At 35.0% G+C, this 18208-nt stretch overlaps 1 protein-coding gene across 1 annotated transcript in view; it reads left to right on the top strand.

The window, feature by feature from the left end:
- Positions 1–18208, top strand: part of LOC123682973 (reversion-inducing cysteine-rich protein with Kazal motifs) — a 93327-nt gene that overhangs the window by 11740 nt on the left and 63379 nt on the right. Inside the window, exon 2 of the mRNA XM_045621832.1 lies at positions 236–288. Coding sequence (XP_045477788.1) covers positions 236–288 — 53 coding nt within the window. The remainder of the gene's footprint in view (positions 1–235; positions 289–18208) is intronic.

The raw sequence follows: 18208 nt of genomic DNA on the forward strand, positions 1-18208 counted from the left end.
TATTAAGTTTTCAATATTCGATGTTTGCAAATTCGTGATGAATCTATTGAGAATGTTTGACAGGTCTTTACGATGGCACAATTATTAGTTATAATTTTATGGTAGATACAAAATCTTTTTTGAATTCAACTAGAAATTATTTGATTCCGATACTGTATAGAATGAATGGTTTTTGATACTAGGTTTCTATGTAAAAAATCTTCATTATCGATTCATCTAAACATTTTTTTTTCAGATTTAATGTGCTGTTTGCATGCTACAGGATCATGCAGAAATGTCTGCGAAAAGGTAAAAATTTGAATATTATACTATTACATATTTAAGTCAGTGAATATTAAAAATAATTTCGAACAGGGAAGGTAGTGGAGTGAAGAAAATACTTCTCTTGTACTTTTAATGCTTGTTGAAAGCGACTATTCGATTTCAATAAAATTAGCGCCTGACAATTTTTTTTTCTACAAAGAGTGGTATTTTCACTAGGAAACATTTTTGTATCGAAATTTATGTCTTGTTTTATTAATTAACTTTGCGACCCTGTAATTTGGCGCCCCGGAAAAATGTTGGGTATGCCGGTCCTGGCGGCAGCCCTGCATAGAACTCTCTATGATCCAAACCATAGTTATATCTGTCATAATGAAAGATATTTTAAATACAGGATGTTCCTAAATTGGAGATACAAACGAAAATGATATATTCCTCTCATCATTTTGAGAAAAAAGGTCTCATAAATATGGATCCGCAAACGCTTTATTTTCAATATACAGGATGCTACGTTTTTTTTTTGCTCTGTGAAACTTCTCTTCACAAGAAATTCAACTTCAATTTGGCGTAGATATTCTCATTCAAAGTCATCATGTGATATACTAATTTTGAATGCAAATCTATAAGATAATTTTTTTTCTGGAACAGTGCCCGTTTTCTTCCTCCAGAAATGTTTATTGTTGAAACAGTGGTAGTTTAGAAATATGTAAAAAAAACTTTGATCCAGAAATACACTTTTTGGTTTTTTGTAGTTTTGTCGTATCTGCTACTTTTTCAAGGAAAAAATTTGAAAATTTCTCTAATAATTCTTAGGAATATCCGAATTATTACAAAGATCCTGTTATAGTTAGCTGTGCTGAATGAATTAATTATAGGCTTTGGTACTTGTTCAACCAATCCAAGCAAAGATTAATAGAAGGACTACCAGAAACACCTTGTATCTCGAAAACAGAGCGTTTGCGGGCCCATGTTCATGGGACTTTATTTTCTTAGAATTACCCAAGGTTCCTTCCATATTCTTTCGTACCTCCAATTTAGGAAAACCTTCAGAGTAATAAACATAGATAAAGGGAGCATATGTCAATTCCAGTAACTATCAAATTTGACAAGAAGCGCGCGGAATTGAAAACATATTAGTGATGAGACATTTCACTCAATTCGCGAGTTTCTCCACAAAGAACGCACTTCTTATGTCCTGTAGTAAATCAACGTTTCATATTAACTTGAAATATATTGAAATAAATACCTCAAAATAAAAGAAATTCAGAAAACAAACTTCAAGCGCGCCAAACGACGTGAAACAACCAATGAAACTAGAAGAGCAAAAGTCGGCAAACCTTGGATTTCAGCAGGTAGATATAGAAAATAATAAATATTCTGCTTAGTTATAATTCCAAATATTCAAATTTGCATATTTAATCGGGAATCACTCAAATAAATATATTTTATTCGATATAATATACATTCGTAATGATATTGTAAAATTGTGGATTTGAAAATATATCAGAATCCGACAATGTAATCTAACCATGTTTGGGACATGTAAAAATTGCGTATACTTCCTCTATCTATGTTTATTACTCTATGGTTAAACCCTTTATATATGACATATGTCATTTCATTACGCTGTCATATATAACATCTCTTTCGACTGAACACTACGGATCACATGAAACCAACTGATACTTCCATGAATCAGAATGCGTCTATTTTCGAAACGGCGTTGTCTATGAAAAATGAAGAAATGAAATTCAAATCGCCATAATTGAACAGCTGAGACGAAGCAAAGCGTTGGTTGCTATTTATTCACAGGAGAATGAAAAAGGAAGGACTTGATCACAGAGAGTCGGGCCTCCGACTGGCTCTTGGCCAAGTGTGTATTTCCATCTGTGCGTTCGCACCAAGACCTTTGTCGTCCTATCTTATTAATTATGGCATATCTTGTCGTAATAAATTGGGAAGGAATGACGATCGTGATGTGGACGTGGTGGAGGAATTATCGCCTATTTCAGGACGGTTTCAGGAGGGTGAGAAGTAATTAATGAGTTCATTACCAGACCGGAGTACAGTGACTTAATGAAACACAGTGGCGACAATTCTTTCCGGTCGTTTTTCAGTTTTTTGGTCATAACCTCCAAACTAAGTAGTTTTCGAGCAAAACGTCCATGTTCAAAGTTGTAGATCATTAAATTCTCTACAATTTTGTATCCACAAACTTTTTCTCAAACCTAATATCAATTGAGATATACTCGATCAAATTTCTAGTCCAAGCAAAAAGTCTGCTGTCCACAACTTTGAAAATTAACGTTCGGTAATTCTTTACTTTAACGCCCCCTCGTATTTTTTCGACCAGAACGTTATTCTGGTCGAAAACTACTTAGTTTAGAAGTTATGAGCAAAAAACTGAAAAAAGTCCGAAAATGTTGAAGTTCTTCGGTCCTCCTCAAGTTAGCACAGGGTCCTCGTATTGGATAACTTGACAGTCATGCCACAACACCCCCGAACAACCTGTAGAAGTTTCATTAAGTTCGGAATTATTTCCAGGCAAAATGTATTTATCTACTGGACTATTCGTTCAAATTGAGCTTAAAAATGGCGAACCGTATGGCTTAACCATAGAACTTATGAATACAATTGACTGAACTGAACTGACATTTCGTCAAAATCAAAATTACTGGGCGTGATAGTATTTGATTGTATATAGAACAAATTTATTCAACTGAAGAATACTACAGTGATTTAATAAAATGGGCCTTACATTTTGAATAAATACCAAAAATCAGGTAAATGGAGAATGTTAACAAAAAGTCGCCATATTCAGGCTCAGCCAATCAAAAACCAGACCACGCGTGTCGCCAGTGTGGTTTATTAAGTCTCTGTAGTTATTTCTAATGACATGTGAAGAGGATTCGAGCAAAAGCACTGGGATGAAGTCAGGAGCTTTTGGATGCTACTTCACATAGTCATTCAGAATTGGAATTTCTGAGTTGTTTAACAACAAGATTATCAGTGCATAAAAGAGCAATCACCTTGCCAGATACTGACACCTTCCAACGCTTGACTTGTACCTCAGAGTAATAAACATAGATAGAGGGAGCATATATGTCACTTTCAGTGACCAAATTTTGTCCCCAACATCAAATATCAAATTTGACATAAAGCGCGCGGATATGAAAACATATCAGTGATACGATATTTCACCCAACTCGCGAGTTTCCCCACAAAAAACGCACTTCTTATGTCCCATAGTGAATCAACATTTCATATTTATACAAAATATATCGAAATAAATACCTAAATATATCAGAAATTCAGGAAAATGGTGCAACTGGCCCTAAGACTAGTTTTCGAGATAAGTTGAAAAATGGCATATCTTTAAAGTAATATTTCTCGTAGGAAAACATCTTGTATAAAACACTTTTGCGTGACAAATATTGCTTACCTATAAGGTAATAATTTTAGACTTGCTTTTAATAAAAATTCTGTACGTACTAATCAAAGTATACAACAGAGACCAGTGGTCAAGCTATGTCCTTTACCCGTGCAGTAGGTGTAGATGGATATATTCCGAACTCCTGTAGTTCAAAGAATTTATCATATTTTTGAATTCATACGCGCGGCATATAACATATGTAAGAAATGCGATAAACGCCCGAAGAATAAAGAAACAGTACGTCTTCGACACTACCATAAGAAGGTACGCGGTAACTCGATTTTCTTTGCTCTTTGCTAGTTTTAGAACTATTTCATTTTCGTTATTATTCAACTCAGAGTTTATCATAAACTCTATCTATTGTATAAACATTATCGTATGTGCTTGTGCGGTGCTGGTTACCAACAACGTCAATGACTTCAGCTAGCTGACCAACAGATCACTCAGGAGTTACCTGCCTAAGGATTGTCACCTGTTCACGGTAGGCTTAATATCGCTCGTTTCCAACATTCGAATCTTTCTCATAAACTTTCCTTTGGAAATAATTTCTATAACCAAGCTATTTGGTCCATTTCGGGCCATATTATGAACCTTATTTCGAAATTCTTTGAATTACGCAGTTCGGAATTTATGAATTTCACATATGGATTTGGTTACAAAAAATTATCGTTGTTAAGTTAGATTAGGCGCTTATCGTCATACGTCAATTCGGTTCGAAATCACAGACTAATTATTTCATATATTAAGTTTCTGTGCTCATAACCATAATTTCAAAACAAAAACAATTACCTGAATATTCTCCATTTTCAATATTTTCGAGAACAAACAAATTCGATTAATTTCTCAAAAGGGATGTTGCCTATTTTTTGAAATTGCTTTTAATTTGCAGGAAAAATATAGAAAGTACCAAAAAAAATACGTAAATAAAAAAGTTTTTAAAATTTCCGCTGAAACGCTCCATTTTGTAACGGTATTATGGTGAAGTCACTGCATAATAGAGTCATCACCATAGACAAACTAACTAATTTATCTATGGTCACTACGTGCTAACGGTCTGTCAAACTGAACTGATATCAGCTGTTATTGACAGTCAAGTTTGATTATATCACTCTCTCTCTCTCTCTATCTCTCTCAATCTTTTAACCATGTGCTTGGCTAGTCGCCATCGACACATTAAACAATCTGTAACACAAATCACAAAAAATCTTAACAATCACAAACTATCTTCACAATTTCAACTTCACAAACTCTTCAGTATAATTTTGAAAAGACTGTTTCAAATTAAGGAGCTCCAAAATGGAACGTGAGGAAAAGTAGTCTTCTCACTGTGACGACCATTTTGGAACTCCTTATTATATCATCTGACGTTCTAAACCATAGATAAACTAGTTCTAGATAAGATTAGTTTGTCTATGTTCTAAACGTTTCAGTGCTATGAAGTCAAATTGGCCTGATTGACGTTCGCAATCACGTGCTAGTCGATAACAATTAACACAATTTAAATCAATTTTATTAAATTGAATTCGAGAAATAACATAATGAAAATGCTATTTTAGTATTTTAAGAACGGCCTTTAATCTCTATTTCCCTCAGGTTTTGTTTTTGTTTCAATTATTTTAGGAAATATATCCAGAATTATTTCTGTTCATTATTTTCAACTTCTAATTTCGTTGCATTGTTTCTCATTTTCAAGTTTGGAAATCATACAAATAGATTGTTTACATTTATTTATTCTTTGCAGTATACCTTGAACCTCTGAATTTCAGTATTTTCAATTTATTCCATTCATTATGAATAATGAAATTAAGCAAAATAAAGCTCTACACAGAGCCGTAGTAGGTACTATTGCGCCTGTGGCAATATATTAGACAGCGCCCCTCATTTTCGAAGATTTTTTTCATCCATTATATTTTTTATAGTATTTTTTTGTTCATAATTCGAGTCATATATTTTAGTTAAAGTTTCAAAATAATATACAATATTATACAGGGTGTAAATGAAAAGTTGCGAAAAAATTCAGGAAGCGATTCCTCGTGTCAAAAAATAGAGTGGGTCTTTCATATGAACTTTTTTTTGAGCCCCCCCCCGCTTAATTACAGCCCCCTAAATATGGCGCCCGAGAAGTAGTTTTTAATGTGGGAAAAGTTTTTAATCGTTTTCTTGTAACAATTATTTTATATTTATATTAAAAAAAATATCGTTTTAACTTGCGCCTATTGGACAAAATTTGAGGTCGAAAATAATTCCAACCTCCTCAACTCAGGTTATATCTGTTGATATTTTTTCTTCAAAAACCCTGAATTTAATCAAGAAATTACAAGAGATCTTATTCGTCAAGAATGGATCAGTTTGTCCAAAATTGATTTTCTTATTGTAAAATATGAAAAAAAAGTTATCACGAAGCAAGTTTGATGGGTGGCTTTTTCTACCCCTTGGAATCATAGAGGAAAATCATCATAAATTTTTTGAATACCTTCTCTTCCGCATGAATTGTCAGCTTAATTTCATTTTTGTGAATTTTTTGGTTTTCAAGAAAATAATTGGAAACTACTTTTCGGGCGCCATTTTCAAGGGGCTGTAACTAAGCGGAAAGGGGCTCAAAAAAAAAGTTTATATGAAAGACTCCTCTTTTTTCTGACAAGAAATCAACCGCTATTTTTTTCATTCATAAACACCATGTATATATTTACTTATTTTTATTGAAATCATTGAAATACTACTTTCATATACATACATAAAAAAAGATAACTCCTGAAGATCTAAAAGATCGTTAGAAATTGTATAACAGAAAAAGATGGCGCACTTCTCACAAAAATAGATACCGTTTGTCGGCGAAATATCAACAAGCTTGATGAAGCTCAAAAAAATTCGCTAAAATAGGGGTAAGCACAAATGCCGATGTGCGACCGTAACATTTATGATCCGAATACGGCACCTTTGACCATGCCGAAGCCCAATAGAAATATTTATACTAGACTATGGCACGCTTGACCAAAGCCAAATTTATAATATTTCTTACCTTAAAGTTTTGTTGATCTTGTAATTATTGTAGGCATAAGTTTTCGTAAGGTGGTATTTGGTCTGTATATGCATATTATGACTAGTTTTTTGTGATGGCTTGTTTCATATTCTACTGCTGAGCATTCAATTACACGTGGAAAACTCTTCTATTTTCTCATCTTGCACTTATTTCTTAAATTATCCTTCAATATATGTCGCTGCCACCAATGTTCAATATATTGTGATGCTTTTGTAGTTCTCCAATTTCTCTCGCCATTTTGTATATGTTGGCTTCTTCGTGCTTGCTGATATTTGACTTGCAGCCTGTTCCATACATTTAGGGTGGAAGTTTTCAAAGCATCTATAAGACTTGACTGCATCCACAACTTTTTTTTTTTGCATTGTATGCATTCAAACTCACTTTCTCTACTATTTTAGTTGCCTTCACATGCGTCATCTTCCCCCGCCATCTTTTACAATATTATATAAAATTATTATAGATCATATTTTTCTTGAAGTTAATGTGTAATTTTATGGAAAAGAACTTTGAATTTTCAAAGTCCGGAAGCCATTCTCTGTCTAGCTGATTCTCTCCGCTGTCCTTAATACCAAATAATATGTCCTAGTGATATCTGTTCTGATCTCCCAATTTCAACGAATACTTCTCCACTTTGTCTTCATCCATGTTGCCAAATTCTGTAAAATTCCCTTCAGTGTTCTAAGGATAACTTCAGCCATAGTGCAGATGTCCTTCTTCTAAGAATAGGATTTTGAAAACCTCTGCTGCTTGTTCCATTATTACATTCTGAACATGTTTTGGGTTTCCCGGGTTCACAAGACAAGGCCAAGAATGTTTTGTCAATTATTTTTTTCGCAACCATATCCTCGTTTTCAAATCTGTAAAGATCCAGTTCTTTCGCTCTAAATCCGAAGAAGAACAACATCTTTTCTAGTTGGTATTTATGCATAGAGGATAACATGAGTCTGTTTTCCCAAAATCCTTTGAATGTCCTTTCTCTAAGAATAGGATTTTGAAAACCTCTGCTGCTTGTTCAATTATTACATTCTGAACATGTTTTGGGTTTCCCGGGTTCACAAGACAAGGCCAAGAATGTTTTGTCAATTATTTTTTTCGCAACCATATCCTCGTTTTCAAATCTGTAAAGATCTAGTTCTTTCGCTCTAAATCCGAAGAAGAACAACATCTTTTCTAGTTCGTATCTTCCAATAAGCGCTAACATGAGTCTGTTTTGCAATCCTTCGAATGTCCTTCTTCTTAGAAAAGGATTTTGAAAACCTCTGCTGCTTGTTCCATTATTACATTCTGAACATGTTTTGGGTTTCCCGGGTTCACAAGACAAGGCCAAGAATGTTTTGTCAATTATTTTTTTCGCAACCATATCCTCGTTTTCAAATCTGTAAAGATCCAGTTCTTTCGCTCTAAATCCGAAGAAGAACAACATCTTTTCTAGTTGGTATTTATGCATAGAGGATAACATGAGTCTGTTTTCCCAAAATCCTTTGAATGTCCTTTCTCTAAGAATAGGATTTTGAAAACCTCTGCTGCTTGTTCAATTATTACATTCTGAACATGTTTTGGGTTTCCCGGGTTCACAAGACAAGGCCAAGAATGTTTTGTCAATTATTTTTTTCGCAACCATATCCTCGTTTTCAAATCTGTAAAGATCTAGTTCTTTCGCTCTAAATCCGAAGAAGAACAACATCTTTTCTAGTTCGTATCTTCCAATAAGCGCTAACATGAGTCTGTTTTGCAATCCTTCGAATGTCCTTCTTCTTAGAAAAGGATTTTGAAAACCTCTGCTGCTTGTTCCATTATTACATTCTGAACATGTTTTGGGTTTCCCGGGTTCACAAGACAAGGCCAAGAATGTTTTGTCAATAATTTTTTTCGCAAAAATCTCCTCGTTTTCAATCTGTAAAGATCCAGTTCTTTCGCTCTAAATCCGAAGAAGAACAACATCTTTTCTAGTTGGTATTTATGCATAAAGGATAACATGAGTCTGTTTTCCCAAAATCCTTTGAATGTCCTTTCTCTAAGAATAGGATTTTGAAAACCTCTGCTGCTTGTTCAATTATTACATTCTGAACATGTTTTGGGTTTCCCGGGTTCACAAGACAAGGCCAAGAATGTTTTGTCAATTATTTTTTTCGCAACCATCTCCTCGTTTTCAATCTGTAAAGATCCAGTTCTTTCGCTCTAAATCCGAAGAAGAACAACATCTTTTCTAGTTGGTATTTATGCATAAAGGATAACATGAGTCTGTTTTCCCAAAATCCTTTGAATGTCCTTTCTCTAAGAATAGGATTTTGAAAACCTCTGCTGCTTGTTCAATTATTACATTCTGAACATGTTTTGGGTTTCCCGGGTTCACAAGACAAGGCCAAGAATGTTTTGTCAATTATTTTTTTCGCAACCATCTCCTCGTTTTCAAATCTGTAAAGATCCAGTTCTTTCGCTCTAAATCCAAAGAAGAACAACATCTTTCTAGTTGGTATTTCTGCATAGACGATTACATGAGTCTGTTTTCCCAATATCCTTCGAATGTCCTTCTTCTAAGAAAAGGATTTTGAAAACCTCTGCTGCTTGTTCCATTATTACATTCTGAACATGTTTTGGGTTTCCCGGGTTCACGAGACAAGGCCAAGAATGTTTTGTCAATTATTTTTTTCGCAACAATATCCTCGTTTTCAAATCTGTAAAGATCCAGTTCTTTCGCTCTAAATCCAAAGAAGAACAACATCTTTCTAGTTGGTATTTTTGCAGAGACGATAACATGAGTCTGTTTTCCCAAAATCCTTCGAATGCTGCTATACTTGTTCCAGGTTCAACAAGAATAATTGGTTCGGTCAAATCTTCTGGAAGATGGAAGTTGGGTGCCATCCTAATAAAAACACAAACATCTTCTCCTACCTCAACTTCGTTCAAGAAATTAGCAAAAACCCCAAAATGTCTCGGTCATTTTCCATCTTGTGTATTTGCTGCTTGTTCCATTATTACATTCTGAACATGTTTTGGGTTTCCCGGGTTCACGAGACAAGGCCAAGAATGTTTTGTCAATTATTTTTTTCGCAACAATATCTTCGTTTTCAAATCTGTAAAGATCCAGTTCTTTCGCTCTAAATCCAAAGAAGAACAACATCTTTTCTAGTTTGTATCTATATTGGGTTTCCCGGGTTCACGAGACAAGGCCAAGAATGTTTTGTCAATTATTTTTTTCGCAACAATATCCTCGTTTTCAAATCTGTAAAGATCCAGTTCTTTCGCTCTAAATCCAAAGAAGAACAACATCTTTTCTAGTTTGTATCTATATTGGGTTTCCCGGGTTCACGAGACAAGGCCAAGAATGTTTTGTCAATTATTTTTTTCGCAACAATATCCTCGTTTTCAAATCTGTAAAGATCCAGTTCTTTCGCACTAAATCCAAAGAAGAACAACATCTTTTCTAGTTTGTATCTATATTGGGTTTCCCGGGTTCACGAGACAAGGCCAAGAATGTTTTGTCAATTATTTTTTTCGCAACAATATCCTCGTTTTCAAATCTGTAAAGATCCAGTTCTTTCGCTCTAAATCCAAAGAAGAACAACATCTTTTCTAGTTTGTATCTATATTGGGTTTCCCGGGTTCACGAGACAAGGCCAAGAATGTTTTGTCAATTATTTTTTTCGCAACAATATCCTCGTTTTCAAATCTGTAAAGATCCAGTTCTTTCGCACTAAATCCAAAGAAGAACAACATCTTTTCTAGTTTGTATCTATATTGGGTTTCCCGGGTTCACGAGACAAGGCCAAGAATGTTTTGTCAATTATTTTTTTCGCAACAATATCCTCGTTTTCAAATCTGTAAAGATCCAGTTCTTTCGCTCTAAATCCAAAGAAGAACAACATCTTTTCTAGTTGGTATTTTTGCAGAGACGATAACATGAGTCTGTTTTCCCAATATCCTTCGAATGTCCTTCTTCTAAGAAAAGGATTTTGAAAACCTTTGCTGCTTGTTCCATTATTACATTCTGAACATGTTTTGGGTTTCCCGGGTTCACGAGACAAGGCCAAGAATGTTTTGTCAATTATTTTTTTCGCAACAATATCCTCGTTTTCAAATCTGTAAAGATCCAGTTCTTTCGCTCTAAATCCAAAGAAGAACAACATCTTTTCTAGTTGGTATTTCTGCATAGACGATTACATGAGTCTGTTTTCCCAATATCCTTCGAATGTCCTTCTTCTAAGAAAAGGATTTTGAAAACCTTTGCTGCTTGTTCCATTATTACATTCTGAACATGTTTTGGGTTTCCCGGGTTCACGAGACAAGGCCAAGAATGTTTTGTCAATTATTTTTTTCGCAACAATATCCTCGTTTTCAAATCTGTAAAGATCCAGTTCTTTCGCTCTAAATCCAAAGAAGAACAACATCTTTTCTAGTTGGTATTTCTGCATAGACGATTACATGAGTCTGTTTTCCCAATATCCTTCGAATGTCCTTCTTCTAAGAAAAGGATTTTGAAAACCTTTGCTGCTTGTTCCATTATTACATTCTGAACATGTTTTGGGTTTCCCGGGTTCACGAGACAAGGCCAAGAATGTTTTGTCAATTATTTTTTTCGCAACAATATCCTCGTTTTCAAATCTGTAAAGATCCAGTTCTTTCGCTCTAAATCCAAAGAAGAACAACATCTTTTCTAGTTTGTATCTATATTGGGTTTCCCGGGTTCACGAGACAAGGCCAAGAATGTTTTGTCAATTATTTTTTTCGCAACAATATCCTCGTTTTCAAATCTGTAAAGATCCAGTTCTTTCGCTCTAAATCCAAAGAAGAACAACATCTTTTCTAGTTGGTATTTCTGCATAGACGATTACATGAGTCTGTTTTCCCAATATCCTTCGAATGTCCTTCTTCTAAGAAAAGGATTTTGAAAACCTTTGCTGCTTGTTCCATTATTACATTCTGAACATGTTTTGGGTTTCCCGGGTTCACGAGACAAGGCCAAGAATGTTTTGTCAATTATTTTTTTCGCAACAATATCCTCGTTTTCAAATCTGTAAAGATCCAGTTCTTTCGCTCTAAATCCAAAGAAGAACAACATCTTTTCTAGTTTGTATCTATATTGGGTTTCCCGGGTTCACGAGACAAGGCCAAGAATGTTTTGTCAATTATTTTTTTCGCAACAATATCCTCGTTTTCAAATCTGTAAAGATCCAGTTCTTTCGCTCTAAATCCAAAGAAGAACAACATCTTTTCTAGTTTGTATCTATATTGGGTTTCCCGGGTTCACGAGACAAGGCCAAGAATGTTTTGTCAATTATTTTTTTCGCAACAATATCCTCGTTTTCAAATCTGTAAAGATCCAGTTCTTTCGCTCTAAATCCAAAGAAGAACAACATCTTTTCTAGTTGGTATTTCTGCATAGACGATTACATGAGTCTGTTTTCCCAATATCCTTCGAATGTCCTTCTTCTAAGAAAAGGATTTTGAAAACCTTTGCTGCTTGTTCCATTATTACATTCTGAACATGTTTTGGGTTTCCCGGGTTCACGAGACAAGGCCAAGAATGTTTTGTCAATTATTTTTTTCGCAACAATATCCTCGTTTTCAAATCTGTAAAGATCCAGTTCTTTCGCTCTAAATCCAAAGAAGAACAACATCTTTTCTAGTTTGTATCTATATTGGGTTTCCCGGGTTCACGAGACAAGGCCAAGAATGTTTTGTCAATTATTTTTTTCGCAACAATATCCTCGTTTTCAAATCTGTAAAGATCCAGTTCTTTCGCTCTAAATCCAAAGAAGAACAACATCTTTTCTAGTTTGTATCTATATTGGGTTTCCCGGGTTCACGAGACAAGGCCAAGAATGTTTTGTCAATTATTTTTTTCGCAACAATATCCTCGTTTTCAAATCTGTAAAGATCCAGTTCTTTCGCTCTAAATCCAAAGAAGAACAACATCTTTTCTAGTTTGTATCTATATTGGGTTTCCCGGGTTCACGAGACAAGGCCAAGAATGTTTTGTCAATTATTTTTTTCGCAACAATATCCTCGTTTTCAAATCTGTAAAGATCCAGTTCTTTCGCTCTAAATCCAAAGAAGAACAACATCTTTTCTAGTTTGTATCTATATTGGGTTTCCCGGGTTCACGAGACAAGGCCAAGAAAGTTTTGTCAATTATTTTTTTCGCAACAATATCCTCGTTTTCAAATCTGTAAAGATCCAGTTCTTTCGTTCTAAATCCAAAGAAGAACAACATCTTTTCTAGTTTGTATCTATATTGGGTTTCCCGGGTTCACGAGACAAGGCCAAGAATGTTTTGTCAATTATTTTTTTCGCAACAATATCCTCGTTTTCAAATCTGTAAAGATCCAGTTCTTTCGCTCTAAATCCAAAGAAGAACAACATCTTTTCTAGTTTGTATCTATATTGGGTTTCCCGGGTTCACGAGACAAGGCCAAGAATGTTTTGTCAATTATTTTTTTCGCAACAATATCCTCGTTTTCAAATCTGTAAAGATCCAGTTCTTTCGCTCTAAATCCAAAGAAGAACAACATCTTTTCTAGTTTGTATCTATATTGGGTTTCCCGGGTTCACGAGACAAGGCCAAGAATGTTTTGTCAATTATTTTTTTCGCAACAATATCCTCGTTTTCAAATCTGTAAAGATCCAGTTCTTTCGCTCTAAATCCAAAGAAGAACAACATCTTTTCTAGTTGGTATTTCTGCATAGACGATTACATGAGTCTGTTTTCCCAATATCCTTCGAATGTCCTTCTTCTAAGAAAAGGATTTTGAAAACCTTTGCTGCTTGTTCCATTATTACATTCTGAACATGTTTTGGGTTTCCCGGGTTCACGAGACAAGGCCAAGAATGTTTTGTCTATTATTTTTTTCGCAACAATATCCTCGTTTTCAAATCTGTAAAGATCCAGTTCTTTCGCTCTAAATCCAAAGAAGAACAACATCTTTTCTAGTTTGTATCTATATTGGGTTTCCCGGGTTCACGAGACAAGGCCAAGAATGTTTTGTCAATTATTTTTTTCGCAACAATATCCTCGTTTTCAAATCTGTAAAGATCCAGTTCTTTCGCTCTAAATCCAAAGAAGAACAACATCTTTTCTAGTTTGTATCTATATTGGGTTTCCCGGGTTCACGAGACAAGGCCAAGAATGTTTTGTCAATTATTTTTTTCGCAACAATATCCTCGTTTTCAAATCTGTAAAGATCCAGTTCTTTCGCTCTAAATCCAAAGAAGAACAACATCTTTTCTAGTTTGTATCTATATTGGGTTTCCCGGGTTCACGAGACAAGGCCAAGAATGTTTTGTCAATTATTTTTTTCGCAACAATATCCTCGTTTTCAAATCTGTAAAGATCCAGTTCTTTCGCTCTAAATCCAAAGAAGAACAACATCTTTTCTAGTTTGTATCTATATTGGGTTTCCCGGGTTCACGAGACAAGGCCAAGAAAGTTTTGTCAATTATTTTTTTCGCAACAATATCCTCGTTTTCAAATCTGTAAAGATCCAGTTCTTTCGCTCTAAATCCAAAGAAGAACAACATCTTTTCTAGTTTGTATCTATATTGGGTTTCCCGGGTTCACGAGACAAGGCCAAGAATGTTTTGTCAATTATTTTTTTCGCAACAATATCCTCGTTTTCAAATCTGTAAAGATCCAGTTCTTTCGCTCTAAATCCAAAGAAGAACAACATCTTTTCTAGTTTGTATCTATAATGGGTTTCCCGGGTTCACGAGACAAGGCCAAGAATGTTTTGTCAATTATTTTTTTCGCAACAATATCCTCGTTTTCAAATCTGTAAAGATCCAGTTCTTTCGCTCTAAATCCAAAGAAGAACAACATCTTTTCTAGTTTGTATCTATATTGGGTTTCCCGGGTTCACGAGACAAGGCCAAGAATGTTTTGTCAATTATTTTTTTCGCAACAATATCCTCGTTTTCAAATCTGTAAAGATCCAGTTCTTTCGCTCTAAATCCAAAGAAGAACAACATCTTTTCTAGTTTGTATCTATATTGGGTTTCCCGGGTTCACGAGACAAGGCCAAGAATGTTTTGTCAATTATTTTTTTCGCAACAATATCCTCGTTTTCAAATCTGTAAAGATCCAGTTCTTTCGCTCTAAATCCAAAGAAGAACAACATCTTTTCTAGTTTGTATCTATATTGGGTTTCCCGGGTTCACGAGACAAGGCCAAGAATGTTTTGTCAATAATTTTTGTCGCAACCATCTCCTCGTTTTCAGTAAAGATCCAGTTCTTTCGCTCTAAATCCGAAGAAGAACAACATCTTTTCTAGTTGGTATTTTTGCAGAGACGATAACATGAGTCTGTTTTCCCAAAATCCTTCGAATGCTGCTATACTTGTTCCAGGTTCAACAAGAATAATTGGTTCGGTCAAATCTTCTGGAAGATGGAAGTTGGGTGCCATCCTAATAAAAACACAAACATCTTCTCCTACCTCAACTTCGTTCAAGAAATTAGCAAAAACCCCAAAATGTCTCGGTCATTTTCCATCTTGTGTATTTGCTGCTTGTTCCATTATTACATTCTGAACATGTTTTGGGTTTCCCGGGTTCACGAGACAAGGCCAAGAATGTTTTGTCAATTATTTTTTTCGCAACAATATCTTCGTTTTCAAATCTGTAAAGATCCAGTTCTTTCGCTCAAAATCCAAAGAAGAACAACATCTTTTCTAGTTTGTATCTATATTGGGTTTCCCGGGTTCACGAGACAAGGCCAAGAATGTTTTGTCAATAATTTTTGTCGCAACCATCTCCTCGTTTTCAGTAAAGATCCAGTTCTTTCGCTCCAAATCCGAAGAAGAACAACATCTTTTCTAGTTGGTATTTTTGCAGAGACGATAACATGAGTCTGTTTTCCCAAAATCCTTCGAATGCTGCTATACTTGTTCCAGGTTCAACAAGAATAATTGGTTCGGTCAAATCTTCTGGAAGATGGAAGTTGGGTGCCATCCTAATAAAAACACAAACATCTTCTCCTACCTCAACTTCGTTCAAGAAATTAGCAAAAACCCCAAAATGTCTCGGTCATTTTCCATCTTGTGTATTTGCTGCTTGTTCCATTATTACATTCTGAACATGTTTTGGGTTTCCCGGGTTCACGAGACAAGGCCAAGAATGTTTTGTCAATTATTTTTTTCGCAACAATATCCTCGTTTTCAAATCTGTAAAGATCCAGTTCTTTCGCTCTAAATCCAAAGAAGAACAACATCTTTTCTAGTTTGTATCTATATTGGGTTTCCCGGGTTCACGAGACAAGGCCAAGAATGTTTTGTCAATTATTTTTTTCGCAACAATATCCTCGTTTTCAAATCTGTAAAGATCCAGTTTTTTCGCTCTAAATCCAAAGAAGAACAACATCTTTTCTAGTTTGTATCTATATTGGGTTTCCCGGGTTCACGAGACAAGGCCAAGAATGTTTTGTCAATTATTTTTTTCGCAACAATATCCTCGTTTTCAAATCTGTAAAGATCCAGTTCTTTCGCTCTAAATCCAAAGAAGAACAACATCTTTTCTAGTTTGTATCTATATTGGGTTTCCCGGGTTCACGAGACAAGGCCAAGAATGTTTTGTCAATAATTTTTTTCGCAACCATCTTTTCGTTTTCAAATCTGTAAAGATCCAGTTCTTTCGCTCTATATCCAAAGAAGAAAAACATCTTTTCTAGTTGATATTTTTGCATAGACGATAACATGAATCTGTTTTCCCAAAATCCTTCGAATGTCCTTCTAAGAATAGGATTTTGAAAACCTCTGCTGCTTGTTCCATTATTACATTCTGAACATGTTTTGGGTTTCCCGGGTTCACGAGACAAAGCCAAGAATGTTTTGTCAATAATTTTTTTCGCAACCATCTCCTCGTTTTCACATCTGTAAAGATCTAGTTCTTTCGTTTTAAATCCGAAAAAGAACAACATATTTTCTAGTTGGTATTTTTGCATAGACGATAACATGAGTCTGTTTTCCCAAAATCCTTCGAATATCCTTCTTCTAAGAATAGGATTTTGAAAACCTCTGCTGCTTGTTGCATCATTACATTCTGAACATCAACATGAATATGAATGTAGTCATCGACACTCAAAAGCTTTATTTCACAGATCAGGCCAGAAATCTGGGCTTGCTTCTAGATACAGATATCCGCTTCACGGAACACGTTAAAAATTTACTCATCAAGGCCTACTCTAACCTAAAGTTAATTTATCACAGCCGCCATCTCTTGGTCACTAGAGCTAGAAGAACTTTGTGTGAGTCCCTTGTCTTGTCTCAATTCACATATTGTGATTTCATTTATGGTCCTTGCCTCATCAAACTGGGCAAGGAGAGAATACAGAAGGTTCAAAAATCGTGTTTTCGTTTGATTTACGGTGTGAGAAAGTTTGAACCCATTTCACACAGGATTAAGGAAGATAAGTGTCTTAATATGGAATCTAGAAGGCTATATCACTTGGGTTCCTTCACTCATGGAATTGTCGCTAATCCCAGTAGTCCGTATTTTTTGAGACGAAGGTTTGTTAGGCAAAGTACTGTACACTTCAGAGCCACGAGATATAATGATAAATTCATATTACCACATCATAAAACAGCTATGTTTACGAGAGGTTACATTTACCAGTCCATTTCACTTTATAATGCATTGCCTTCTGACAAAATACAAAAAAATTCAAATATGAACTTAAGGACTTTTTACTCAAAAAGCAATGATTAACTTTGACCTTGTATTTCTATATGTGTATTATTACTGGGTGTGTATATATATATCATATATGTTTTTTTTCTTGATTTTTTGCCCTTGCTGTGGTGGGGAGGAGGTGCTGGGTGCTCTCTGATTCACATATTATCGCATATTATTTTTATTTCAGCCATCTCGTTGTTTCAATCTTCATTAAAATTATGCAATATTAGTCTTGCTTCGTACATCATTGTGGGGTTGAGTTGAATAGCTTGCTAGACTTCGCCCCTGATGTCATGATTTCTAGGCATATTATAATCTTTCTCGGAATAAAGACGTTATTTATTTATTTATTTATTTATTTAATTTGGGTTTCCCAGGTTAACGAGATTCTCTAGAGGTCTTATGGATCTCCGCTGTAATACCAAATATATCCTCTTGATATCTGTTCTGATCTCTCAATTTCAACAGATACTTCTCCACTTTGTCATCATCCATGTTGCCAAATTTCTGTAAAATTCCCTTCAGTGTTCTAAGGATGACTTCAGCCATAGTACAGTCGCCACAGACTTCTTCTAAGAATAGGATTTTGAAAACCTCTGCTGCATGTTCCATTATCACATTCTGAACATATGTCTTGGGTTTCCCTGGTTCATGAAACAAGATCAAGAATGTTTTGTCAATAATTTTTGTCGCAACCATCTCCTCGTTTTCAGATCTGTAAAGATCCAGTTCTTTCGCTCTAAATCCGAAGAAGAACAACATCTTTTCTAGTTGGTATTTTTGCATAGACGATAACATGAGTCTGTTTTCCC

This window comes from Harmonia axyridis, chromosome 6 (assembly GCF_914767665.1).
Source record: "Harmonia axyridis chromosome 6, icHarAxyr1.1, whole genome shotgun sequence".
In the NCBI taxonomy this organism is placed as follows: domain Eukaryota; kingdom Metazoa; phylum Arthropoda; class Insecta; order Coleoptera; family Coccinellidae; genus Harmonia; species Harmonia axyridis.